We start from the raw sequence: 27,824 nt of genomic DNA, 5'->3' as shown, positions 1-27,824 counted from the left end.
ATATGTCAAGGGACAATGAAAATAAATGGGGTAGTACGCAAACTTTGACATTTGCTGCATATTCTAAGTGGAAAAGGGGCCATAATTATGACAAAATGCTTGATAGAGTTGTCTTCTCTTGTTTATAGGTTTGGGTCATGTTGGTAAACAAGTATGCAAAATATGAAAGCAATATGTCAAGGGACAAAGAAAATATTTGGGGTAGTACGAAAACTTTTACATTTGCATGCTAACGCTAACTCAGACGCTAACGCAGACGCCGGGGTGAGTAGGATAGCTCCACTATATATATTTTATATATAAAGCGGGTATATACGATCTTGTCAAATATTTATTTATTAATATAAAATGTGTAAAAACTTATTATACATATATTTCAATATAAACTAAAATAAAAGTTAAGAAGAACATGTGTCGAAAAATGCTAAATAAGCCAGATATTTAATTCTGAAATCGAAAAAGGCTGTACAGCCGAATTCGCCAGCATGTATATCATGCATGTACGATGTGAATCTAAATTTAGTCTAACGGTTCATTTGAAATTCCTGCAGCGATATCGATTCATACGACACACGAACACTTACTAAAAAGACGAATGCATCGGTTATTGTAGGAAAATAATTACGAATTATCTTCGTCACAATCGGCTCGGGGCGCTAATTTGTATTTGCTGTATTTTATGAAATTTGTCTTAAATGTATCATTTTTCTTGCATATTGTGTGTTATTATAACATATTTGTATTAATATTTTACAATTCAGCACATATAAAAATCGTATATACCCGCTTAATAGTCGAGCTAAAAAGGCAATAACTTATATGCAAGAAAATGTAGGATTATAGTTCTTGTTCATTTTCTCCTCCTTGATATCTGTACACCCAGGAGGTTTCATGTTAAAATATTTTATGGTATCTGAGATATAGCTCTGAAAAGTTGCATCATGCAAAATCAACAAAGGGCCATAACTCTTATTTAAGACAGTGAAGGGTCATGGTTTTTGTGTATTGCACTTCTCCTCTTTAATATCTCTACACACATATTGTTTCATGTTGAAATCTTGTAAAGTTTCTGAGATATGGCCCTGAAAAGTTTGTTTCAGACAGACAGACTCACAGTCTTTTGTCAGATTACTGGAGATTGCATGTTGGGCTTTTGTCTGTTGCTTACCCTCCCTCTGTCTCAATGCAGATCACAGGCGCTGGCATGTTGGGGTTAAGTCTTGCAGCACTCTCAGCAATGCTGGCAATGTGTCCAGCAGCATCCTTGTTAACGTTGCCTTTCGCTGCAAAACACAGACTATAAGAATAATTATTCAACAGAATAACAACAACATGATGTTAAAACAAGAGGGCCTCAAAGGCCCAAAGTTACTCACCTGAGATAACAAGATATTATTGGGACAAATCTTCTGACCAAGTTTCATGAAGATCGTAAAATAAATATGGCCTCTATAGAGTGTTAACAAGGTTTTACCATAGCCATTTAAGGAAAAATGCCCCGCACCCTGGCAGCCATGTTTTTCAACCAACCGGCATCATTTTTGAACTCGTCCAAAATATTATCGGGATGAATCTTCTGACCATGTTTCATGTAGATAGGACAGTAAATGTGGCCTCTTGAGTGTTAACACAATTTTACTATAGCCATATACAGAAAAATGCCCCGCCCCTTGAAAGCCATGTTTTTCTAGCAAACATAACTATTTTTGAATCCATCCAAGATATCATTGAGACCAATCTTCAGATCAAATTTCATGAAGATTGGACTATAAATGTGGCCTCTAGAGTGTTAACAAGGTTTTACTATAGCCATACATGTTTATAGCCATATAAGGAAAAATGCCCTGCCCCTGGTAGCCATGTTTTTAAAGCAACCAAAACAATTTTCTAACTCATCCAAGATATCAGTGGGACAAATCTTCTGACAAAGTTTTATGATGATCGGAAAAAAAGTGACCTCTAGAATGTTAACAAGGTTTTACTAAAGCCATATAAGGAAAAGTGCCCCTCCCCCGTGGTGGCCATGTTTTTAAACCAACCAGCATCATTTTTGAACTCGTCCAAGATATTATTGGGATGAATCTTCTGACAGAGTTTCATGAAGATTGGACTATAAATGTGGCCTCTAGAGTGTTAACAAGATTTTACTATAGCCATATAAGGAAAAATGCCCCGCCCCTTGGCAGCCATGTTTTTCAAGCAAACGCTATCATTTTCGAACTCATCGAAGATATCATTGGGAAAAAACTTCTGAGCAAGTTTTATGAAGATCGGTAAATAAATGTGGCCTCTAGAGTGTTAGAAGGTTTTACAATAGCCATATAAGGAAAAAGCCCAGACCCCTGACGGCCATGTTTTTCAATCAACCGGCATCATTTTCGATCTTGTCCAAGATATTATTGGTATGAATCTTCTGACCAAGTTTCATGAAGATCAGACAATAAATGTGGCCTCTTGAGTGTTAACAAGATTTTACTATAGTTATATAGGGAAAAATGCCTCACCCCTTGGCAGCAATGTTTTTCAAGCAAACGTTACCATTTTCGAACTCATCCAAGATATTATTGAGACCAATCTTCTGACTGAAATTCATAAGGATTGGAAATAAATGTGGCCTCTAGAGAGTTAACAAGGCAAATGTTGACACCGCACAACACACGACGCACAATGCGCGATGGACAAAAGCCTATCACAAAAGCTAAAAAAAATGCATTGGCTTCATAACCTCACATTCTGCTTTTGTTTCAAAACTCAACAAATGTCAAAATCTGTTTTATTTCCATATAAGACTTTGTGTTACCTTGACCTTTAAGGAAGGAAGAAGTGTTATACACAAGATGTGGTGACTCAAAATGGTGTTTATTTGTGGTAATTTATTTAAAAATTCAACTATGAATGACAAAGTTAATGTCAAAATATGCTGTTTTGTGGCCAAATTTAACCTTTGACCTCTAAGTATGACCTTGACCTTTGAGGTAAGGAGAGAGTAAAACCGACACAACACCTCCTCATGGCTGTCATAAAGATAAGTTATTTTAAAATTGTACAATAAAAGAAAATAAGGGACAAAATTGTCACAAAACCAGGTTTTCAATAAAAAAAAAGTCTGATAAAGGGAGACAACTACAACTCAAAATGTGCATAGCTACTGATTGTTCATCACAGTTACCCCCCTTGATTCAAAATCAATATATTTTTAGTCATGGCAAGCTTGACCTTGGAGATATCTACATAATTCTTTCACGCGACACACCGCCCAATGATGGTGAACAAATGTACCAAATGATTTTTAAATCTGACAATGAATGAAATAGTTATGGCCCGGACAAGCTCATTTATGGTCATTTTTTACCTTTGAACTCAAAGTGCGACCTTGACCTTGGAGATATCGACGTAATTCTTTCGCACGACACAACGTCCAATGATGGTGAACAAATGTGCAAAATGATTTTAAAATCTGACAATGAACGGCATAGTTATGACCCGGACAAGCTTGTTCCACCCCCCCGCCCGCACGCATTTGCCAATCTAATAACCAGTTTTTTCCTTCGGAAAACCTGGTTAAAAATTTCAGTCAAAGCTGTTGTATGACCAAATTTAACCTTTGACATTTAAGCGCAAACATGATTGTTGAGGTATGGAGATATTTGTCAATTTTGACATGTTCTCTTAATAGACTTATGGTGTGTATGATTTTGATCAAAGTTATTTATAAATGTATAGCTGAGACGGTATTTTTCAGATGTACAGGCAGACAATCGCAAGAGGCCAGTGTGACTGCTATATGCCCCTCCTTCAAACAGCGTGTATAAAAATGAATAGTGTAAATTTGTAATAGAAATATTTCCTATGAAGCTGTCTTATCCTTATTCAATTGAGAGACTTACATAATGTCAAATGTGATAGAATAAGCAGTCAAGTTTCATTAAGACTTGATGTTGTTCATATCATGAGCTAAGTAGCAATGTTAAATCATTTAAATGATATGCAGGACTAATTATGTATAGTAAAATCTAACCTCCTAAGCATAACCCATGTTCATCTGTGCAAAGAACACCAGCGATGTCCGGATTGCGAATTCTGCAATATAGAAACTACATATATTAAAGTCTGATTTAATAAATAAATAAAATTTCAATATGCTATATTGATTGATAAATACATTGTAAATCATAACAAAAGCAAAAACATCAAATAACATTAGAAAAACATATCTTTTACTGAAAGCCAACAGTTGTGAAAGCAAGTACATATTATGTCAACTTTATGTTGAATGTTTAGCAAGAATTAATAGTTTCAAGTACTGGAAAAAGGTGCAGAAGTGTAATAAATGTAGATTTTGGTAGCTTTCTGCCATTGTTTATTGGTGTATTAACAGCGCATGATTGCAATTTCAACAACTGTGTGAAAATGTCTCGTTCACAGATATTTAACAATTTGAAACAGGATTCCCCCAAAAAAAAAGTAGCCACTAAATTTTGCAGGTAATACAAAGTTGTTGACATTTTTTAATATATGGAAACAAAATTTAGAAGTGTTTTGTTTAACCATAATTGTCATAATTATATACCATACAGTGCATTCATTTCATCAAACTTATGATTTCACTAGTTAACATTAGGAACTACGCATTTTATAACATTAAAAAAAAAAATGTTTATCTTGTTCCAGGGTTGCAAAATATATAACAAGAGCACCGCATAACGGGTGCCGCGCTCGGCTGCCACTGCAGTTTCAAATAAATGAAAGCTTGTCAGATTAAAAAAAATAATTAAAGGTCAGAGTGACCTTGACCTTGACCTTTGACCTAGTGACCTAGTGACCCAAAAGTGGATGTGGCATGTAGAACTCATCAAGGTGCATCTACATATGAAGTTTCAAAGTTGTAGGTTGAAGCACTTTGATTTTAGAGCCAATGTTCAAAACCTTAACAAAATAATAGGGTTTTGGCACGATGCGGACGTCGGACGACGAGCTGGCTATGACAATACCTGGGTTTTCTCCGAAAACAGCAGAGCTACATGTAATAATATAAAAGGTTTCTAAATCCTGATTCAAATTAAGATCTGTATTTGTAGATATCGCAACTTCCTGTTAGTTATTCATGACTTAGGACATACAGTAATGTTCAGAAATTAATTGTTTACATTTAAGTCCAAAAATAAGCCTTTCTGTTTGGCAATTTCATAAAATGCAAAACATATGATCTAGACCCTGTATAGATAAATGATATTATGATTTAAAAGTTTAATTGTGATTCTGTTTCCCACTAGAAAGATATGTCTTTCCCACAAATTACCAAGTCATTCAAACAAGTTTTGTTATCTTGTTCACAAAACTTACGAACTAGTACTAAAACTTTTAGGGACCTGTTGAATTATTATAGAAATAACAATTCCCCAAGGTGTTCTAAACAAGAGGGCCCAAAGTCACTCACCTGAGATAAAAAGAAATGACCTGTTCTTTGCAGCCCAAGATATCAATGAAACAATTGTTCTTACCAAGTTTTATGAAGAATGAATAACAAATAGCCCCCTGGCGGCCATGTTTTTCAACAGACCTAGTGAACCATTTTTGAACTCGTCCAAGATATCATTGGGCCACAACAAATTGATTAAATGTTCGATGGATTCGCCGCACCTAAAAATCTTAAAACTCAATAAAAATATTTTTATTTTTATTTTGCACCCGCAGCAAAAAATTTGCTGCGCACCTATTTATTAAATGATTTAGTTTTATTTAGCCTACGTATTTTACGATAAAGAGTGTTATAACGCTTTTCGTTATTAGATTGGTTTATGGTTAAAACAAATGGCAGCGGTCGTCTGTCTTGTCATGTCAGCAAAAGACACAAATGGAAATGTTAATTTTCCCCCGGGGCAATTAGTCATTGCATCACAGATGATTTTAGTTATTTTATAATTTCAACCCCATCTACATCAGAACGTGAAATGTCGCCGGTATGCGTTCGATTGGTAAAAAATTGGAGTAAACTTGTTGGTATTGATTAAGTTAAAATATTTAAAATTAACATGCAAAGGAGTGTCGCCGTTCAACTGGACAAACAAATGTCGAGTATAATATAAATTGTTCGAGCCACCTTATATCTACTAGTTCAAATTGTTGATTGCTAAGTGCAAGGTGTACATTATGCCCCTAAAGCATGAATTTAACATAAGTAAGAAAGTGAAGAAACTTTTTGGACCTAAAAATCTTTACTGGCATTTGATTGACTTTTTTATATTAAAATACAAAACTTAAACTACCCATTTGTAATTTTTGTTTCATTAGGAAGCAATGTTGTTTTTTTACTTTACAAAACTTAAGCTTCTCATTTCTAATTTTAACAGTGCTAAAATAACAAAAGTAATGCATCGAGTATTGTATAATACCATAACCTATGATATTTAGAACTAATACAAATTCGAGATATTTCGTATCAGTGTTTTTTGCTCCAAATTACAAACTCTTATAGGCTGTGTCCAAATTGAAAATTGTAAAAAAGTATGTTTCCCAAAAAGTTACTTTTTTTTCTTTTAAAAGTCTCGCCAAAATTGCCAAACAATTAGTACATTTTTTGAAAATAAACTCAATTGATTTATTGAGTTTATCATACATCAGTTTCATGCCCTAGCACTTTATAATATAGATGTTAGAAAGCAGTTAAACATGCACTTATTAACAATTGGTATACTGCTATCTATAATCATAATAATCATAATAGTACTGATTCAATATTCCCAATTTCATGGTTTATCGCATGTTATCCCCAATCAAAACGGCACAGGCTGTAAAATATCACGCGAAGAAAAATCACTGCTTATGCTTGAAATTTATTGTTTTATTTATTGTGTCGTGTTATTAAACCATCATTGGCAGAAAACTAAGCTTCTTACATAACTTTGATAATGAAAACTACATGTACCAGGTTAAATTTAAGTAATCACTACCTGGTGTGTGTAAGCAGAACAGCTATTAGAGACTTTTTTTAATTTATTTTTACAAACAGTTGATAGGAGCTTAAACTCAATTATTACTTCTAAATGATCTTGTACTGGTATTTTGCAGATATCATGCATTGATTTGGCATAATATATCAATTTACACAGAAAATGTTTTTTTTTTCTTTTCGCTCGCCTGTTATTTAACAAACAAAAATTGAATAAAAATAAATTTATTTTTATTTCGCTCGCTCGCTTCATTTTTTGGGAAGCATAAATCCGTAGAACAATTCATCAATTTGTTGTGGCCTTGGGACAAATCTTCTGACAATATTTCATGAAGATCTGACAATAATATGGCCTCTACAGTGTTTACAAGGCAAATATTCATGACGCACAACGAAAGACAGACAATGACAAAAGATGATCACAAAAGTTCAGCATGAGCAAAAAATATTATGCTCATAAAGATTGTCACCATGAAGATGATTTTATTAAAACTAATTGAGTAAACTAAATCAAGATACAAATGTAATATGATAACAACATTAGTACTCAGCAAGTGTCATTAGATTGAACTAAAAATGTGACTAAAAGTATTCACAATGCTTCACTATAAACAACTTTAGACATAGAAAAAAAACTACCACCCCCCTGAGAGCCTTGTTTTTAAACAAACATGAACTATTTTCAGACCCACCTTGCAATTATATTTACAATTAAAAAATAAATAAATCCATTTTAAAACACAAATATTTGATAATAAAACAAAAAATTCAGACCTCATCAATAAACTGTATGCCTAAACAATTATATTTTCTCTTATCTATGGTGCCACACATCAAAGAAATAGCAACAAGGTATCAAGTTGCTGATCTAAAAACAGAACAACAAGGTTCACTCAGAGATGTGTATTGATTTGTGCTCAGGCAGCTGATAAAGGTAAGTTGGAGTAATTAAGTGTACATTCATGATTTGAATTTAAACAATTCAAGCTTTGAACAGTTTTTTCTACCTTAAGTAATATTCTGCGAAATAAATATGACTACATTAAACTTCGAGATTATTTAACTAGAGTGTAAACAAGGTTTTACTATAGCCATATAAGGAAAAATGCTCCGCCGCCTGGTAGCCATGTTTTTCAACCATCCCAAACCATTTTCAAACTCATCCATGATATAATTAGGACAAAATTTCATGAAGATCGAACAATAAATGTGGCCTCTAGAGTGTTAACAAGGTTCTACAAAAGCCATAGCCACATAAGGAAAAATGCCCTGCCCCCTGGTGGCCATGTTTTTCAAGCAACCGGAAACATTTTCAAACATGTCCAAGATATCATTGGGACAAATCTTCTGACCCAGTTTCATGAAGATCGGACAATAAATGTGGCCTCTAGTGTTAACAAGGTTTTACAAAAGCAACATACTGTGAAACCATTTATTTTCGTCAGCACGAAATTTCGTCCTTTTTAAAAAAATGACTATTTTGTCAGCACTTAAATTCGTCCATTTCTGGTTTTGAAAAAAAAGCGTCCGATTTGTTTGTAATGTTTGTAATACATGTAATACGCGGTTGCCAAAAATTCGTGCTGGGGAAAGAGGGGTGACACTTGGTAGTCACTTGCAGGAGGTGGGCCTTGTTTGGCATATGCCAATTAACAAGTCTGTTATTTCAGGTGATAGTAACTGTCCCTTATTATTTTTAATAGTATTGTCTTTAATCCGGATTCGCCGCGTGTTGGCTGTATAATCTGCAACACCCCTGAAAAACACAATACACACAATGGGTAATAAAGTTGTTAACAATTAGCGCTAATCAACACTATTCTACCTAAACGAAGTCGATGCATTCGATACAGCCTTATTGCATTTGCGTTTTACAGGAAATGACAGTTGTCAGTACACTGTATAATGTACACCCCTTTGTGTCAAAACCAAATTTAACTTGAGTGTGAATAGTCGACTGCTTCGTGTTCTTTGTATCAATACCATCCGGGTATCTGTACTATAAGTATACCAGTCTACAAACAAGGTGCGCGCTTCCGCATATGGGCATTGGCCTACGGTTTAGCGTTCATGCCGTCTAACGCATTTAGCAATACAACTCGTTTTTTTTTCACTATTTCTTTACTTGCAAAAAATACCAGTGGCTTATATCTTACCTTGCAATCATTTTTTACTCGCATTTTGCAAGTGTGCGAGTGTTAATTTCGAGCCCTGTGTATATGCGTGGATTACGCTGGATTTAAATGCCTTATGCCTACGGTAATTCAGTCTTATTTGTTTCAAATATGGGACATGATTGTTCGTAAGGATCTTGAATTCGTCCATCGGTCGAAGGACGAAAAAGACGAAAATTAATGTCTGACGAATAATAATGGTTTCACAGTATAGCCATATAAGAAAAAATGCCCGCCCCTTGCTGGCCATGTTTTTAAAGCAAAGTGAACCATTTTCCAACTTGTCCAAGATATCAGTGGGACAAATCTTCAGACCAAGTTTCATAATGATTGGAAAATAAATGTGGCCTCTAGAGTGTTAACAAGGTTTTGCTATAGCCATATACAGAAAAATGCCCACCCCTTGGCAGCCATGATTTTCAACCAACTGGCATCATTTTCAAACTCGTCCAAGATATGATTGGGATGAATCTTCTGTCCAAGTTTCACAAAGATTGGACAATAAATGTGGCCTTTAGATTATTTACAAGGCTTTACTATAGCCATATATAGCCATATCAGGAAAAATGCCCCGCCCATTGACAGCCATGTGTTTCAAGCAAACGTAACCGTTTTCAAACTCATCCAAGATATAATTGAGACCAATCTTCTGACCGAATTTCATGAAGATTGGACAATAAATGTGGCCTCTAGAGTGTTTACAAGGTTTCACTATAGCCATATAAGGAAAAAATGCCCTGCCCCCTGGCAGCCATATTTTTCAACCAACTGGCATCATTTTCAAACTCGTCCAACATATTATTGGATGAATCTTCTTACCTAGTTTCATGAAGATTAACAAACAATGTGGCCCCTAGAGTGTTAACAAGGTTTTACTATAGCCATAATATAGCCATATAAGAAATAATGCCCCGCCCATTGGTAGCCATGTTTTTCAAGCAAACGTAACCATTTTTGAACTTATCCAAGATATCATTAAGACCAATCTTCTAACATTTTCATGAAGATTGGACAATAAATGTGGCCTTTAGAGTGTTAACAAGATTTTACTATAGCCATATATAGCGATATAAGGAACAAGAGCTGTCAGAGGGCAGCGCACTCGACTATTCCAGTGCTTGACATTATAACGTAAAACCATCATGGGGAAATTGTTCATATTCAATAATTTATAAGACGATCCTTCAAAAATAAAAAAAGGAAAAAAATATTATTTTTTTTTGTGGGGGGGGGGGGGGGTGAGAGGGGGTATAATGCGGGGTGTGGTCATTTATTAGACAATCTTTCAAAAATAAAAAAAAGGAGAAAAAAAATGTGTTAAGGGGTAGGGGGTGAGAGTGGGGTATAATGTGGGATGTTGTTACTTATTACATGATGTTTAAAAAAAAATGGGGGGGGGGTAGGGGAGAAGGGGTGAGAGGGGGGTATAATGTGGGGTTGGGTAATTTTTTACATGATATTCAAAAAAAATAAAAAAATAATTTGGGGCATGTGGTATTGTTTAGGTGGAATCCATTGTGGTATTCAGGTAAGTGTTGTTTTGTCAAAGTTATAATAAAATGTGATCATAAATAAAGAAGTTATGGCAATTTAAGCAAAATGTTCAATTATCTAAGTGAAAAAGGGGCCATAATTATGTCAAAATACTTTATACAGTGGTCTGCTCTTGTTTATAGGTTGGGGTCATGTTGGTAAACGAGTGTGCAAAATATATAAGCAATATGTCAAAGAATATAGGAAATATTTGGGGTAGTACGCAAACTTTAAAATAGATTTATCAAAAATTAGCATATTCTAAGTATAAAAGGGGCAATAATTATGACAAAATGCTTGATTGAGTTGTCTGCTCTTATTTATAGGTTGGGGTGATGTTGGTAAACAAGTATGCAAAATATGAAAGCAATTCGCAAGGGACAATGAAAATAAATGGGGTAGTACGAAAACTTTAACATTTGCTGCATATTCTACGTGGAATAGTGGCCATAATTATGACAAAATGCTTAATAAAGTTGTCTGCACTTGTTTATAGGTTGGGGTCATGTTGGTAAACAAGTATGCAAAATATGAAAGCAATATGTCAAGGGACAATGAAAATAATTGGGGTAGTACAAAAAATTTAACATTTACACAATAACGGCATGCATGGCACGGAACGGAACTCCGACGCTGGGGTGAGTAGGATAGCTCCACTATATATATTTCATATATAATAGTCGAGCTAAAAATGCCACACCCCTTGGCAGCCATGTTTTTCAAGCAAAGGTAACCATTGTCAAACACATCCAAGATATGATTGAGACCAATCTTCTGACCAAATTTCATGAAGATTGGAAAATAAATGGGGCCTTTTGTGTGTTAACAAGGCAAATGTTGATGCCGCATGACGGACGACGCACGACGGACAAAAGGCAATCACAAAAGCTCACCATGAGCACATTGTGCTCAGGTGAGCTAAAAAGAGTCAGAAAACTGAACTATTAATGAAAGTCGTGGGACTAGATAAATGAAAAAATACACATGGGCTAATTTTAATATGATTAAAATGTTTAATTTTCATGACAAAAGTTCATGCTGTGCGAGATTCTAATTTTAGAAAGGTGAACTTATCATTTATCTGATTGGTCAATTTGGTATCTTGTGCGCACAAGATTCGCGAAGAATGTTTCATACTTGTTTTTTGTAATAGACAAACACACAGTGATGTTAAAAATTAACTAGAAATAATAATTGTATTACCCTAATCCCTCTCACTCTTTTTTTTATGTAATCGATAAGTAATCATCATTTGATCTTTGAATCATTTAAAAGAAACTTGTTGTACAGAAAGTATATGTATCGAATATATGTTTAAGTCATGTTGATATTAATTGATTATTCAGTTATAGGCACATTGGTTTTATATATCATTGTTAATGGACTTTAATTCAGAATCATTTAGTTCAGTCATTGCTCATAAGAGATTAAGGTTTTTGTAAGCTTTTGTAAATATACAAAGATAAACTTGTGTAAAATGTAACATTATTTATGTATGTCTGTATTTATCCCCATGCTTTTCCGAGAAAAAGTGGGGATTATGTGGTTATCTCTGCCGTCTGTCTGTCCCTCCGTCAGTCCTGGCCACTTATCTCCTCCTACACTATTAACACTAGAACCATGAAACTATCACACATAGTAGCTATGAGCATATGTGGGACGGTGCACTATTTGGAATTTTGAGCTGAACCCTGGGTCAAAAGTTATGGGGTATAGGGTGGGCAGAGTCAGAGATTTTCCTGCGACCTATATTCAAAAAAGGCTCATAACTACTGTGTCCCTTCAGATATTGCTTTCATAGTTGGTATGCATGTGTATCTAAACCACACCTTTCCATGCGCATACAATTTTTTACCCGGTCCCCTGTGACCTTGAACTTGAGGTCAGCGTTCAGGTTTCAAAATCTGGGACCACGATTTGAAAAAGGCTCATAACCACTTTGTCCCTTCAGATATTGCTTTCATATTTGGTATGCATGTGTATCTAGACAACACCTTTCCATGCGCATACAATTTTTGACCTATGTGACCTTGAACTTGAGGGAGCGTTCAGGTTTCGAAATCTGGGACCACGATTTGAAAAAGGCTCATAACCACTGTGTCCCTTCAGATATTGCTTTCATATTTGGTATGCATGTGTATCTAGACAACACCTTTCCATGCGCATACAATTTTTGACCTATGTGACCTTGAACTTGAGGGAGCGTTCAGGTTTCGAAATCTGCGACCACGATTTGAAAAAGGCTCATAACCACTGTGTCCCTTCAGATATTGCTTTCATATTTGGTATGCATGTGTATCTAGACAACACCTTTCCATGCGCATACAATTTTTGACCTATGTGACCTTGAACTTGAGGAAGCGTTCAGGTTTCGAAATCTGCGACCACAATTTGAAAAAGGCTCATACCTACTTTGTCCCTTCAGATATTGCTTTCATATTTGGTATGCATGTGTATCTGGACAACACCTTTCCATGCGAATGAAATTTTTTAACTTGGAGTCCGCATTCAGGTTTCGAAATCTGTGACTGCAATTCAAAACAAGAGGGCCTGAAAGGCCCAAAGTCGCTCACCTGAGATAAAAAGAAATGACCTGTTCTTTGCAGCCCAAAATATCAATGGAACAAATGTTCTAACCAAGTTTCATGAAGAATGAACAACAAATGGCCCCTTGGCGGCCATGTTTTTTAACAGACCTGAACCATTTTTTAACTCTTCCAAGATATGTCCAAATTTCATGAAGAGTAGGCAAAAAATGTGACTTCTAGACTGTTCACATGTTCCCACTATATACATATAAAGAAAACTGCCCCACTCCCTGGCGGCCATGTTTTTATATTGATCACGACCATTTTCAAACTCGTCCGAGACATCCACATAACTAATGTTTTGACAAAATTTCATGATGATTAGGCAAAAAATGTGACTTCTAGAGTGTTCACAAGCTTTTTTACCATATAAATATATAATTAGTCAATATGGTGGAATAATTATTGTTAAATTAATCCAAAATAATATGTATCATTGTATTGTTAAAAACACATTAAGAATCTATTATTGGCATACCATAATTCTATTGCTGAATATCTTCATTTAACAAATTTCTGGTCTAAAGCAAATTCCAGGTCACCTGGTTTACGGAGAGCGTTTTTATTACCGGTATATAACGATTATTTTGCTAGCCGCGAAGTCTGGTGATGACCTGTATATTAACTATGAACTTCACACACTGGCCACGAATTGACCCCAAAACCTCGCGGGTTGAAATGCAATGCATTAATGTGAGCTAAAATGCTCATAAAGTCTGTGTCCTTTCAGATATTGCTTTCATATTTGGTACGTGTATCTGGACAAGACTTTTCAATTCACATACATTTTTTGACCCCTGTGACCTTGACCTAGAACTTAGGGTGGTGTTTAATTAAATTAGATTTTAAAATATGTGGTTATCTCGGCCCTCTGTCTGTCCGTCCTGGCCACTATCTCCTCCTACACTATAAGGACTAGAAACTTGAAACTTACACACATGGTAGCTATGAGCATATGTGCAACAGTGCACTATTTGGAATTTTGATCTGACCCCTGGGTCAAAAGTTATGGGGGTTGGGGTGGGACCGGTTCAGAGATTTTAACTCATTTTTTTTAGGTTATTTTACATCACCTGGTCATTTTTTCATTTCTACAACGATTTACTTCAAATTGATACTGAACATCTCTTATGACATTACAGTCAATCTCACCTATGCATGGTCCCATTACCAATTAATTACATGTATCAGTTAAAATGTAACAATTAATGCCTTTAATTGAATTTGTACTGAAATGTTTCGAGTTTTTATAAATTTTCAATATGTTGCTGTACTTTACAAAGGAGAACGCGAATTAAACGGAAATTGTAATTGTAAATTTCATACAGCAGATGCGCCTTTTTGGTGTAAATTTTGCATGCCCATGTCGACAGGGAACCATCCGACAGCATTCACTGTAGGTATTGATTTTATAAAGAATTATTTATCCGTGAAGTACGGTTTGAAACCAGTCTGAATTTCGTCTAAAGAATGTCTGACATATACGAGCCTTCATTAAAGGGGGAGGGGGCGATGTTCAAACGTCCGAAACGGAAAGCATGAGAGCATTAGAAAAAAGGAAAACACAGCAGTTGGTGTACATGTACAATAAGACCAAACCGTCCAAAATGCATGGTTTAATGAATATTCGTGGGCGAAAATTGAGAATGAAAAACTATTTTGTAGCGTTTGTGTCCTGTTTCCCTCACTGTTTGACTGATAATCTTTCTTTGTCAAAGCAGGGACCTATACAAATCTTGTAGTACTTTAGTAGTCATATCCTCGAAGGACCAAATTCCGTGGGGGTAAGAATCGATCTTTAAAAAAAGTGAAAGTAAACAAACACAACACAAAATTGTGTACATTTTACCTTGATGGAAAAATCCTCTATTTACATTTACCAAACCGAATTTGCCAAATATGTGCTTAAATAAATAAGATTCCGCTTCGTAAAGTAGCCCTGGTCGAAGCTGTCTGCCATTTTTTAGAGAGTACCTAATTCCGGTGACGTCATTCAAAGGGAAATTACTCAAACCTAATGGTGTATTTAGGCCAAGCAACTGCTATTTGTTAGTTTTTCTGTATATTTTTTTTAACTTGGAAATATTCTTTAAAAAAAATTATCACAGTAAAAATATATAAACTTATTTACAATTAGTTTATGCATTTGTATTTTCATTCGTTTTTCTTCCTTATCACAACACAAACAGAGTAAAGTGTCTCCTTAGAGCTCCAACTTATAAATATTCTTTTAAAATACCTCTTTTAACAGTCAAACACATAAATAGGTTAACTTATTTACAATTCATATGTGCCAGCAGTTTATTCTTCATGATCACAACAAGGACAGAGAAAACTGTCACCCCTTCTCAGAACTCTTACTGGTGAGCAGAATGCTAAGTGGGCCCAGTGGTTGCAAACCTTGTCTCCTATGATTTTATCACATTGGCCCCATTTGACAAATATCAAAGACGTGCTCCTGGATACCTCTTCGGGGGTAAACTTTCCACAATGACAGCATAGTTCAGAATCATCGCAGTCACTGTTACTCAGACTTTCAGAGTCAGATCTCAGGTAAGCATGGGATGGACCAGGCTTGGGAGATGCACTTTGTGCTGATTTTACTTTTTTTGCTTGGGTTTTCATCATCTTTCCTTCGACCGAAACTTGTTTTGTAGAGCAGGGTTTTTGCTTTTGATTTGTATTATGTTCATTTTACCAATGATTTCACCTGTAATTTCTTTTCCAGCAACAATTTTACTCATAGTCTTTATTGTTTTTGAAGTGTTTTCACTTTTAATTTTGATTATGTTTTTTTCCCTTTTTTCAAACATGTTAAGTACCGGTACTGAATCTTCAACAGCCTGAATACTAGGAATTTTAACTTCAACAGCCGGCTGATTATCAGGAGATGTGTCACAACAAAAAACTTCAGCTGGATTTTTTTTCCCACTTGGCACTGCTTTGTAATTCAAGGGATAGATACCTGACCTGCGAAAAGCAGATTGTAGGTTATCTGCAGACAATGCCCTCATATAAACATAACAAGCTATCTGGCAGACATTGTATCTTGTTATGGCTCCTGAAATTTGCCTCATTAGCTTGTGGCATTCAGCATTATACAACCTCTGAAAAGGCCCATAACAGCCTACATCCATAGGTTGTAGAATATGACTGCAATGTGGCGGAAGAATGAAAATAATGATCCCATGCTGGAATGCCCACTCGTACAACCCAACAGAGACATGGGATTTGTGCCCATCCAAAATCAAAAGAATCTTCTGACAGGTTCCACCAGGCTACTATTTTAGAAAATGATTTTCTAGGTACTCCCTGAAAATGAGACCATTTGACCAGCCTGTTTCGCTCACAGTTCCATTTGCACCAGCTGTTGCCCCTTCCATCAGGCCCTGCCTCAAAGGCTTGCCTGGAAAAACAAAATAAGGTGGAATAGCTTGACCAGCTGCGCTGCCACATCCTAGTACTGTTATAGTTTTGCTTTTCCCTGATGTAACTGCAGAGGTACTGTGGATTGCTGCAGCAACAACAAACGGTACCTTATGCTCTACAGTTATTCCCTTCTCATCCACATTGAAGATAAGGTGGGGCTTATCAAGTAAATCGTGATTTGAAAGTGTAACTTTCAAACTCTCAAAGAATTTCTCAACAACAGCTGCAGAAGCCATCTTAGCCCTGGCATGTTCTAAATTCTGTGGTTTAATAACCTTGAGTTTAGGCCAGCGCTTGATAAACCCATGGAACCATTTGATCGTCAACGGCTTGTCTTTCGATCTTTTCCCTATCTGGACGGCGTAGTCACTGGCAATGTCTACACACTCTTGCCTTGTGTATCCATAGCCAAAGTCTGCCATCTTCTTGAAGTGGTTAACTAATAAAACTTCCTCATCAATCACAAAAAGTGGTGTCATAGGAGGTTTTGGGGATTCCGATAATGACGTCACGTTTGCGCATGCTCAAATTTTGGCCGTCAAAACTGCGGCCATTCTGCTATTGTTTGCATGTGATGAACGATTGAACCACTTCGTGATAAGGTTACAATCTTATTCGCGACCCTTTTGAAGAACAAAAAATACTCAGAACTTGAAATTCTTTCAGATTAAAGTAAATCCAATGAACGAACACAAAGAAGGACGAAAACAAACAACAAATTGATTGAATTTATTTATGTAATCCACATATAGAAACTGTTTTGAACCTATTTGTCTGTAAAAACTTGCCTTGTTACAGATTAACTAAATCCTCTTGATAAATGTAAATGCTTTTATTTAATTGTTCTAACCAGTTTTGACACTCTTTGTTTCAGCATTTTTAACCCAGTGTTTAATTGCCCCTTTGTTTATCACAAACTGATTATCTCGATATGATCTGATACTGTCCAGACCACAGGTGGTTAGCGTGTGGCTATGCTATTAATTAGTGAAAACATCATTTTGAATGATAAATAATCATATTATAACGAAAAATTAACTTTCTGAAAAAAAATATTTCACTATCAAATATATATATAACAAGGTATGCAACTCAAAATCAGCCCAAAACGGGGTGCATCGCTTTGAACAGCCATATCTTCATCAATTTTGCAGCGATTTTCACGATCTCCGTCTTTTTCAACGCAGAAATGAATTTCCTTTCTGGAAATGTATATGTCTTGCAATATTTTTACAAATGCTGGGTCAACTTTTGAGAAATAACACGATACACAACACGCATGACCCAGTTGACAGTGATCATGCTGTCTTTAAGACTGAAATCTTCACGGAGTAAAGGGCAACTTCCCTATAAAGTTCATGTAGTTCGATACCATAATTCAATAAAACGTATGAAAAAACATTATTACCGTTCTTGTCGTTACATTCTGCATCAAGACTAACTGTCCAGCGCCGTTTGAAACCTTTGTTTACATACATTTCAACTAACTGACATTTTAAACATACGAGTGATTTCATTGGTCCAATGCGGAGGTGTGTCTTTACAACTGGAGTTTCATTCATAAAGAATACATGATCACTGTCAACTGGGTCATGCGTGTTGTGTATCGTGTTATTTCTTAAAAGTTGACCCAGCATTTGTAAAAATATTGCAAGACATATACATTTCCAGAAAGGAAATTCATTTCTGCGTTGAATAAGACCGAGATCGTGAAAATCGCTGCAAAATTGATGAAGATATGGCTGTTCAAAGCGATGCACCCCGTTTTGGGCTGATTTTGAGTTGCATACCTTGTTATATATATATTTGATAGTGAAATATTTTTTTCAGAAAAGTTAATTTTTCGTTATAATATGATTATTTATCATTCAAAATGATGTTTTCACTAATTAATATCATAGCCACACGCTAACCACCTGTGGTCCAGACAATTACTATGAAAACAGTGTGTTATAAACCCAGGGACCTATACTTGGTATCCGGAGAAGCGCCCCCCCCCCCCGGAGAACTGCCCCCCGGAGAACTGCCCCCTTATTTTAAAGGTGGCGGAGAGGTGCCCCCCCCCCATCAAATCGGTAGGGGCGGAGAACTGCCCCCCTGTCAGAATTTAGTAGGCGGATATCTGCCCCCGCCCCCATCAAATCTGTAGGGGCGGAGAACTGCCCCCCGGTGTCATATTAGTTATTAGTTACGTAGTGAAAACAATACTTACGGGTAATTTTACGTTATCGCCGTACACATTTTATCCGGTAACAATTGAATTTCAGTACAAGTATATTACCATTTATCGAACTGAATAACACAAATTGTCTAGAGGCATGTGATAATACTGTTTAAGGCCCTTAGTGCGCATCTGCACCACTCACTATACATGAATGCCATGCAAAAGTCGTGTTTTAATAAGAGCGCGAAACATAGTCGAGATCCACACAGGAAACGCGTGCGTGTTAATACTGGCCAAGTGTCGCAACTAAATATAGACGTGCAACTCAGTACTTATGGAGGAAAAGTTACATCGGAATTAATTTTCATTATAAAGATAGTATTGACCCATGGAAAAAAAACGTAAATTTACGTATAAAAAAGGAAATTAATAGGCAAAGCAAAGGCATTAATTTAGCTGACTTGAAGAAAAAATTAGAGTGAAGTCGAATTTATAATCAATTTATTTATGTTGTTTAGTTAATTCATGTGTCATACAAAATGGCATACATAAATACACACATTACACATATTACGGCAACAGTTTGCATTTTGAGCAGATCATGTCGACATGCCAAACAAACAAAATCGGTAACAGTTGCTTTAATTAGCAGCTAATAAGGCAGGCAGAGAACTTGTTACCGTTAACGATAAGCACCGCGATCTTTTAAAGGGGCCTTTTCACAGATTTTGTCATTTTTTAACTTATTCATTAAATGCTTTATATCGATAAATGTAAACATTGGATCGTAACAGCTCCAGTAAAAAATCAAGAATAAAATTTAAAAAAGGAAAAGATCATTGCCCGGTCCAGGTTTCGAACCAGTGACCCCTGGAGTCCTGCCAGAGTCCTGAAGTAAAAACGTTTAACCTACTGAGCTATTCCGCCGAGTACACAGAGTTGACGTATTTTATACATTATATAAGCAATCTTCGTAGTTTCACAAAATTTAACGACAAAAACAGAACTCTCCAAATTATTCAATCGTTTCGCGTTGCAACGCTTTATAATTTTTAGGTTTTAAAATCGTCAAAAGATGCATATAATGGCTATATTAGACCATGGTAAATGTTCAGTATTACTGTTTCCTCACAAATATCATAACTAAAACGAAAATTTGCGAATCTGAAACAACTTTTTTCAATTTTGTCAATTTACCAAAGCGTGAAAAGATCCCTTTAATCTTTTAATTGGTAGACCGGACCGACCTGTATTGTTAAGAACTTGTTAGCTTTGAATAAAGCCGCATACGGGTTTATTATATTGAACCGTCCAAATCCGTAATTGGCGAAAACAAACAAATAAATTATTGTTTTCAGCTTGCATAAGGATGGATTAAATTGCATGCTAATTGTTTGTTTTACTTACGGGGAAAATATCAAATAATTCAGCCGAGAAAACTTTTTATTAGCAAAAAGTGATTTGTTTTTTTTGTTCACATAAGACGAAAATCACGTGATTATCAAGATGGCGACGTCCATGCCGAGGCAGGTTTTTTTTGCCGTTTTATAACTTTTATTACTTGTACAACTTTATATTACTTTTGAAATTTCACTCAATTTCCAGACATAATAGCAAGAAAGTTACTGGCGTTATTGTCATTATAATACTCGCTTTATATATCGCCGCGAAATTTCTTTAATTAGGGGGCACTTCTCCGGGTCATCAATTCTGACAGGGGGGCAGTTCTCCGCCCCTTATTAATCGGCAGGGGGGCAGTTCTCCGCCCTATAAAAAACAGTGAGGGGGCAGTTCTCCGCCCAGTGAAAAATCTTTGGGGGGGCAGTTCTCCGGGGGGGGGCACTTCTCCTAGAGCCCCTATACTTGTATGACTCTGTATGGGGTCTCTGCATAAACCACATGTGTTTGGTCATTAAACACAATTTATGATACCTTCATGTCATCTCTTGGCATATTAAGTCAAAAACTTAACAGTTGCTTTAATAAAATATTTGAAAATAGAAATTTGTTTGAAATGGATTAACTGCTAGGAACTATTAAGTATATATATTAGCCAGTTTAAACATAACAATAGTGTTTAATAACTATACATGTAAAATATTTTACAAATTTACTGCTACACCATTAACGTATTTAACGGGTACCTGCTAATGTAAACTCTGCTATAATGTTTTAAGATCGTGCGTTACTGCAGTGTTCGAAACATCATCATGAAAACATGCAATCACGTTTGGTCATTATACGGATATAAAATACTTGCGTAAAATAAATTAAATGTGAAGATTTATGGTATCATAAAATGCTAGATTTGTATCGCTCATTATCACTAGAGAAGAGTTTTCAATTTACATGTACATGTAAAAACAGTTCAATTTGCACCATATAAATTCAGGTGTTTTTTCAATTGGAATGCTTAAATTTATTAATATTTTCATTCAATGTAAACGAAACGAAAATTCATTCAATGTAAAAGAAAATTAAAAACTAAATTTCAAGATTGAAATGTATTGAGCTATTTAAGGGCTTTGTTTTATAACTGATTCAATACACCCCTTACACTAAATTTCAATCTCTGATGAAAAATAACACTATCGCATCCACACCACTTATAATAATATTCAAATTATTGTATGTTTTATAATTTTTGAAATATCATTTATTAAAGTCTTACTTAAAAAAGAATACGAGTATTTATAGTTTTGTTTTATGAAATTGTAAGTATTAAGTCTTCGGACGACCTTTACTCTGATACAATGTAATTGGCCGTGATCGAGAAGTTGACGGCCAATCTATTTTTAGTAACGGAAAACCCCTCTTGTGACGTCACACAAAAACCTCCAATACCAGCAGCGACGGTATCAATGTTAACATGTCCTAATAATCTGTCTCTAAGAGTTGATTCTGGAACATTACAGCAGGCAGCTGCTTTTCTAACAGAAAATCCCGCATCATTAACAAGCATGTTGGCATTTATCAGGGCAGTAGGTGAGTAGAGCCCGTTTTTCTGGACCCTCCTCTTCAAATGTTTTTGCTTTGCCTGAATTAGAAATTGTAAAAGCAGAGAAAGTGATAGGGACCATTCAGCAATTAATTGCATATGATTGAAAAATATGAAAAAGTAGTCTAAGGGATATGACCAGCAACCTAATTGACCTTATCGCAACATCCGGGCACTTGCGTCAGTTAGAGTTACATGCCCCTTGACGACGGTGAAAACAAAAGCGCTGTCGCCATTTTATTTGCATTGAAATAGTTAACACTGCTCGCAATTTTCTTAAGTTAAAGCACATCTTCGCGGCCATTTTTTAGAATAAAAATACCCAGAAATAGAAATTCTTTCATAATAAATTTAATTTAATGAACGAACACAAATAAGGATGAAAACAAACAACCAATAAATTTTTAATATATGCAACATATAGTATAGCTGATTTGAACCTCTATATTTGTTACCTTATTACCTTGTTACGTATCAAATAAATTCTCATGATAAATGTTATTGTTTTTATTTAATTGCACACCAATTTCAACACTTTGTTTCCGCATGTTAGGCATTTGAATGCCCCTTTCTTCATCACAAACCGATTATCTTGTTATGATGGGATACTGTCCAGACGAAGAAAACACGGTGTCATAAAGCCAGCTGGGGACCTATACTTGGGGCTCTGCATAAACCACATGTGGTCATTAAACATAATTTATGATACCTCTATGTCATCTCTTATTATACTGAGCAGTCATTTAAGCCAAATTTTTAATGCCGAAATAATTGAATATACAGTTGCTTTATAAAACACGTTGACACCTTAAATAAACATTTTTGTTAAATTAAATGCAATATTTTTCATTTGATTCTTTGCATCAGTCTTAAAATCGTGTAAGCTTTTGTATTCTGGTGTTTAATTGCCCCTTTGTTTTGCATAATCCGATTATCTCGCTTTGATCAAATATTGTCCAAACTTAACTGACAAGAAGGTGTCATAAACCACACTGGGTGGTCCAGACAGTGTCATTTAATACGATAGATGCCACCATGTCTCCTCTTTTCTGGTAGTATTAAGCAGTCATTTGGATGAATAATTAACGCCGATGTACTTAACAGTTGCTTAAATTAGATATGTGACATATGGTCAAATATAAAATCATGTCCAATTTGAAATTTACACCCTAAAGATACAAGCCCGATTAATTTATTAAAGTATTTAATAATTATAAAATTTACGTAAAAAAAAGTAATGTATTTAGCGTGTATCAGTTAATTAAAAAGACGTCATTCCGTATTAAGATTTAATGTTACGACAATAAACGATCGACATCATAAAAAAGAAATTACGTTTGACAGCAACGGGGGTAAATAATGTTTGAAAAACAAATATTTATACAGATATATGTGTGTTAATTTTAATATTTGTCACTCGTACTCATTACAATGAACACAACTAAGGCTTTCAGTAAGTCATGTACCAGATGTCCCTACGTATTTTACAGCTTCACATTAGCATGATAAATTGACATAGTAGAAATATAATTATAATGTTCGAAGACGAATGAACCCTGAAAAGAACGACAATACTCATTACATCAACATCTACAAGGATACTCCCATTATTACAGAATAAACGAATTTACCCGGTGTCTCAGTGAGAAAGTTAATCATGAATGTCGCCGTACTCGATCGTCGCCCACTTGGTCGGGTCATTTTTCCAACATCCAGCTTGCAATTTGTACGGACATTCATTAAGTCCAATTAGTTTTATTTTCTGATCATATCGGGCTTTCGAAGTGCAATCTAACCCTTCATAATAGTCAAAAGACATTTTAAACACCAATTACAGGACATTTAATTACCTATCGACTTCCCAATAGGAATGCAATTGACGAAATATCAGCAGAGGTGCTCAATCAGCGTAGTAAATCGACCGTATCTAGGGCATTGTTTTCACCGTCGCTAAGGGACTGCCCCTTTTGTGACGTCATCGCGATAAGGTCAATAGAAAAAATAGGTTGGCCTAATTGAAAAAACGAAAACTTCCGGTCTACTTATACGAGTCAACTCCAGCCGACAATGCAAACGGACTGTCACATGTTTAAAAGCGAGTTTGGGACCAAATAAAGGGGCTTAAAGGTGGCCATGAATTAGGAATAGTAGAAAACATACAAATTAAGGTGTGAGAAACATTTTACAAGTGTTACCTGTTTTGGTCTGCTTTCGAGCGTCTTTTCGTAGGTGACAGTTGCGTTGGTATCTGTCAATATTAACCGAACTGTGCGTGCGTGTCGTCATCTTAACTCTCGCGATACGAGACAAAAACAAATGTCACTGGAATTCGGACCCCCACGGAATTCGGGCCTTCGAGGATATTCATTATCAGCCCTTTGCAATCTTTATTTCAAAAATATTTGAAGGACGAGTGCATGTGTTTGTAGGACGAGTGAAAATTTTAGTGCAGTTAAGAAAAGTTTTTGTCCCCTGATAATATAAATGTATTGATAACAATAAATTACGTGTCTTCTAAATGCTTTTCCAAATTTCTTTCCATTCTTTAAATTGTTGTTGTTGTGAATCAGATGACTCCATCCACATATTACAACAAATTTATTTTTCATTATTGTAAACTTCCGCTTGAAACCAACGTGGTGTACACAAGTAGATTTTTCTCCTTTCAAAATGGTTAAAATACGTAAGTAATCAAATATATTCTTCTGATTTAAAACTTAAGAAACTTTTCCGTATACAAAATAATATCTAAGTACTAATGGTCTATAACCGTTTTTAATACGGTTTGTTACTTATTTTCGCGATTACTCATCCAAATGTCAATCATGTGTCCCTGTAAATATGGAGTTCGAAATTCGAAAAATGGCCTGTGGAAAACCCTGACAGTGCAAATAACTCCCGGTTACAATTATGCGATAACAATTTTATTCCAGTACGTGTATATTTCATCACGTCCATTTATAGAACTGATTCACCTCGTTTTTCTGACATTTATTCGACAAGCAATGCGCTTTAACACATTTTCATTGAATTAATTACGCACACTTGTAAATGTTTCGTCCGATAATCGATACTTAGAAGACTGATGATGGCAACCGGCCGTAATCTTCGTGGACAACGTGAATTTCATGCATAATTCCGTCAAAACATGTATTCGACTCGTAAAGTGTTTAAACAAATTATCGTTGAATTCATAACGCAACTGTTAATATTTGTTGAAATCTCAAATGGGAATAGATGGAATTTAATCCGAAACCCATTCCGTAAGTCAATGTTAACGCGTTTTTAATCGGACACACACTGCAAAATGTAAATGTTACGTAACGTTAAAATATTCTTGCTTCAAATTTAGCAGTGCAAATTTACTTTGTGTCAAATCTTTTTTTTTTATTAAAAAGAGGGCGAAAATTATGCAGCATGTACAACGTCATGTCATGTGTATTGTGCATGTATTGAGCGTTTTAACAAGCACACAACACGTCAGGGGATTGACACATGTTCAGAGGCAATATTTCATCAAATCTATAAATAGTCACTTAAAATTTATTTGATACTATAGAAAAATGGCAAGGTTTGTGTTAAATAAATAATTGAAAGCTTTTATCGTAAATATTTACCAGAAAGTGATTTACAAATACGGAATAAACGGGATTATCTGGTTATAAATAGAAACTTGAAAAGTAGTAAGTATACAGTAATAGAGTCGGGTTGAAACTGATGTATTGGGGAATCGTTTGAGTCCGGATTTTACTATCTGTGCGGGAAAGTTTTAAAACAATTAAACAATATAAAAAAATATATAAAAAAAAATTTAATGACTGGGGGATTTTCTTGAAGTCATAGCGCACCAAATGATGTCTTTTGACGCTGTTTTTCTTTGAGTTATAACGCACCACAGAACGTGAATTGACACGTTAATTTTTTTTTTTATCAACTTCGGGATGGGACACCCCTCCCCTATCAGCCCCGGGGCGCCTGACAAAAATCCTGTGGAAAGAGCTGGTTAGAATATATTTCTCAGAACTCTTACTGGTGAGCAGAATGCTAAGTGGGCCCAGTGGTTGCAAACCTTGTCTCCTATGATTTTATCACATTGGCCCCATTTGACAAATATCAAAGACGTGCTCCTGGATACCTCTTCGGGGGTAAACTTTCCACAATGACAGCATAGTTCAGAATCATCGCAGTCACTGTTACTCAGACTTTCAGAGTCAGATCTCAGGTAAGCATGGGATGGACCAGGCTTGGGAGATGCACTTTGTGCTGATTTTACTTTTTTTGCTTGGGTTTTCATCATCTTTCCTTCGACCGAAACTTGTTTTGTAGAGCAGGGTTTTTGCTTTTGATTTGTATTATGTTCATTTTACCAATGATTTCACCTGTAATTTCTTTTCCAGCAACAATTTTACTCATAGTCTTTATTGTTTTTGAAGTGTTTTCACTTTTAATTTTGATTATGTTTTTTTCCCTTTTTTCAAACATGTTAAGTACCGGTACTGAATCTTCAACAGCCTGAATACTAGGAATTTTAACTTCAACAGCCGGCTGATTATCAGGAGATGTGTCACAACAAAAAACTTCAGCTGGATTTTTTTTCCCACTTGGCACTGCTTTGTAATTCAAGGGATAGATACCTGACCTGCGAAAAGCAGATTGTAGGTTATCTGCAGACAATGCCCTCATATAAACATAACAAGCTATCTGGCAGACATTGTATCTTGTTATGGCTCCTGAAATTTGCCTCATTAGCTTGTGGCATTCAGCATTATACAACCTCTGAAAAGGCCCATAACAGCCTACATCCATAGGTTGTAGAATATGACTGCAATGTGGCGGAAGAATGAAAATAATGATCCCATGCTGGAATGCCCACTCGTACAACCCAACAGAGACATGGGATTTGTGCCCATCCAAAATCAAAAGAATCTTCTGACAGGTTCCACCAGGCTACTATTTTAGAAAATGATTTTCTAGGTACTCCCTGAAAATGAGACCATTTGACCAGCCTGTTTCGCTCACAGTTCCATTTGCACCAGCTGTTGCCCCTTCCATCAGGCCCTGCCTCAAAGGCTTGCCTGGAAAAACAAAATAAGGTGGAATAGCTTGACCAGCTGCGCTGCCACATCCTAGTACTGTTATAGTTTTGCTTTTCCCTGATGTAACTGCAGAGGTACTGTGGATTGCTGCAGCAACAACAAACGGTACCTTATGCTCTACAGTTATTCCCTTCTCATCCACATTGAAGATAAGGTGGGGCTTATCAAGTAAATCGTGATTTGAAAGTGTAACTTTCAAACTCTCAAAGAATTTCTCAACAACAGCTGCAGAAGCCATCTTAGCCCTGGCATGTTCTAAATTCTGTGGTTTAATAACCTTGAGTTTAGGCCAGCGCTTGATAAACCCATGGAACCATTTGATCGTCAACGGCTTGTCTTTCGATCTTTTCCCTATCTGGACGGCGTAGTCACTGGCAATGTCTACACACTCTTGCCTTGTGTATCCATAGCCAAAGTCTGCCATCTTCTTGAAGTGGTTAACTAATAAAACTTCCTCATCAATCACAAAAAGTGGTGTCATAGGAGGTTTTGGGGATTCCGATAATGACGTCACGTTTGCGCATGCTCAAATTTTGGCCGTCAAAACTGCGGCCATTCTGCTATTGTTTGCATGTGATGAACGATTGAACCACTTCGTGATAAGGTTACAATCTTATTCGCGACCCTTTTGAAGAACAAAAAATACTCAGAACTTGAAATTCTTTCAGATTAAAGTAAATCCAATGAACGAACACAAAGAAGGACGAAAACAAACAACAAATTGATTGAATTTATTTATGTAATCCACATATAGAAACTGTTTTGAACCTATTTGTCTGTAAAAACTTGCCTTGTTACAGATTAACTAAATCCTCTTGATAAATGTAAATGCTTTTATTTAATTGTTCTAACCAGTTTTGACACTCTTTGTTTCAGCATTTTTAACCCAGTGT

At 35.7% G+C, this 27,824-nt stretch overlaps 2 protein-coding genes across 3 annotated transcripts in view; one reads left to right on the top strand and one right to left on the bottom strand.

Moving 5' to 3' along the window:
• The window catches only part of LOC127881525 (ragulator complex protein LAMTOR5-like), a 38,568-nt gene that overhangs the window by 3,878 nt on the left and 6,866 nt on the right, over positions 1 to 27,824 (bottom strand). Inside the window, exons 1-3 of one of the 2 annotated variants that reach the window (XM_052429441.1) lie at positions 24,343 to 24,433; positions 4,019 to 4,080; positions 1,169 to 1,283 (exon numbers count right to left, since the gene is read on the bottom strand). In XM_052429441.1, coding sequence (XP_052285401.1) covers positions 1,169 to 1,283; positions 4,019 to 4,080; positions 24,343 to 24,377 — 212 coding nt within the window. In that variant the 5' untranslated portion in view covers positions 24,378 to 24,433. Of the gene's footprint in view, positions 1 to 1,168; positions 1,284 to 4,018; positions 4,081 to 24,342; positions 24,434 to 27,824 lie in introns of those variants that run through there. The other variant, XM_052429440.1, reaches the window with a different exon arrangement.
• LOC127881524 (guanine nucleotide-binding protein-like 3 homolog) overlaps positions 24,415 to 27,824 on the top strand; it is a 33,873-nt gene continuing 30,463 nt past the window's right edge. Inside the window, exon 1 of the mRNA XM_052429439.1 lies at positions 24,415 to 24,518. Within this exon, the coding sequence (XP_052285399.1) occupies positions 24,506 to 24,518 (13 nt within the window). The 5' untranslated portion in view covers positions 24,415 to 24,505. The remainder of the gene's footprint in view (positions 24,519 to 27,824) is intronic.

This window comes from Dreissena polymorpha, chromosome 5, assembly GCF_020536995.1.
Source record: "Dreissena polymorpha isolate Duluth1 chromosome 5, UMN_Dpol_1.0, whole genome shotgun sequence".
NCBI classification, from domain to species: Eukaryota; Metazoa; Mollusca; class Bivalvia; order Myida; family Dreissenidae; genus Dreissena; species Dreissena polymorpha.
The sequence above is the reverse complement of the archived record's forward strand: the minus strand, read 5'-3'. Positions and strand labels throughout refer to the sequence as shown.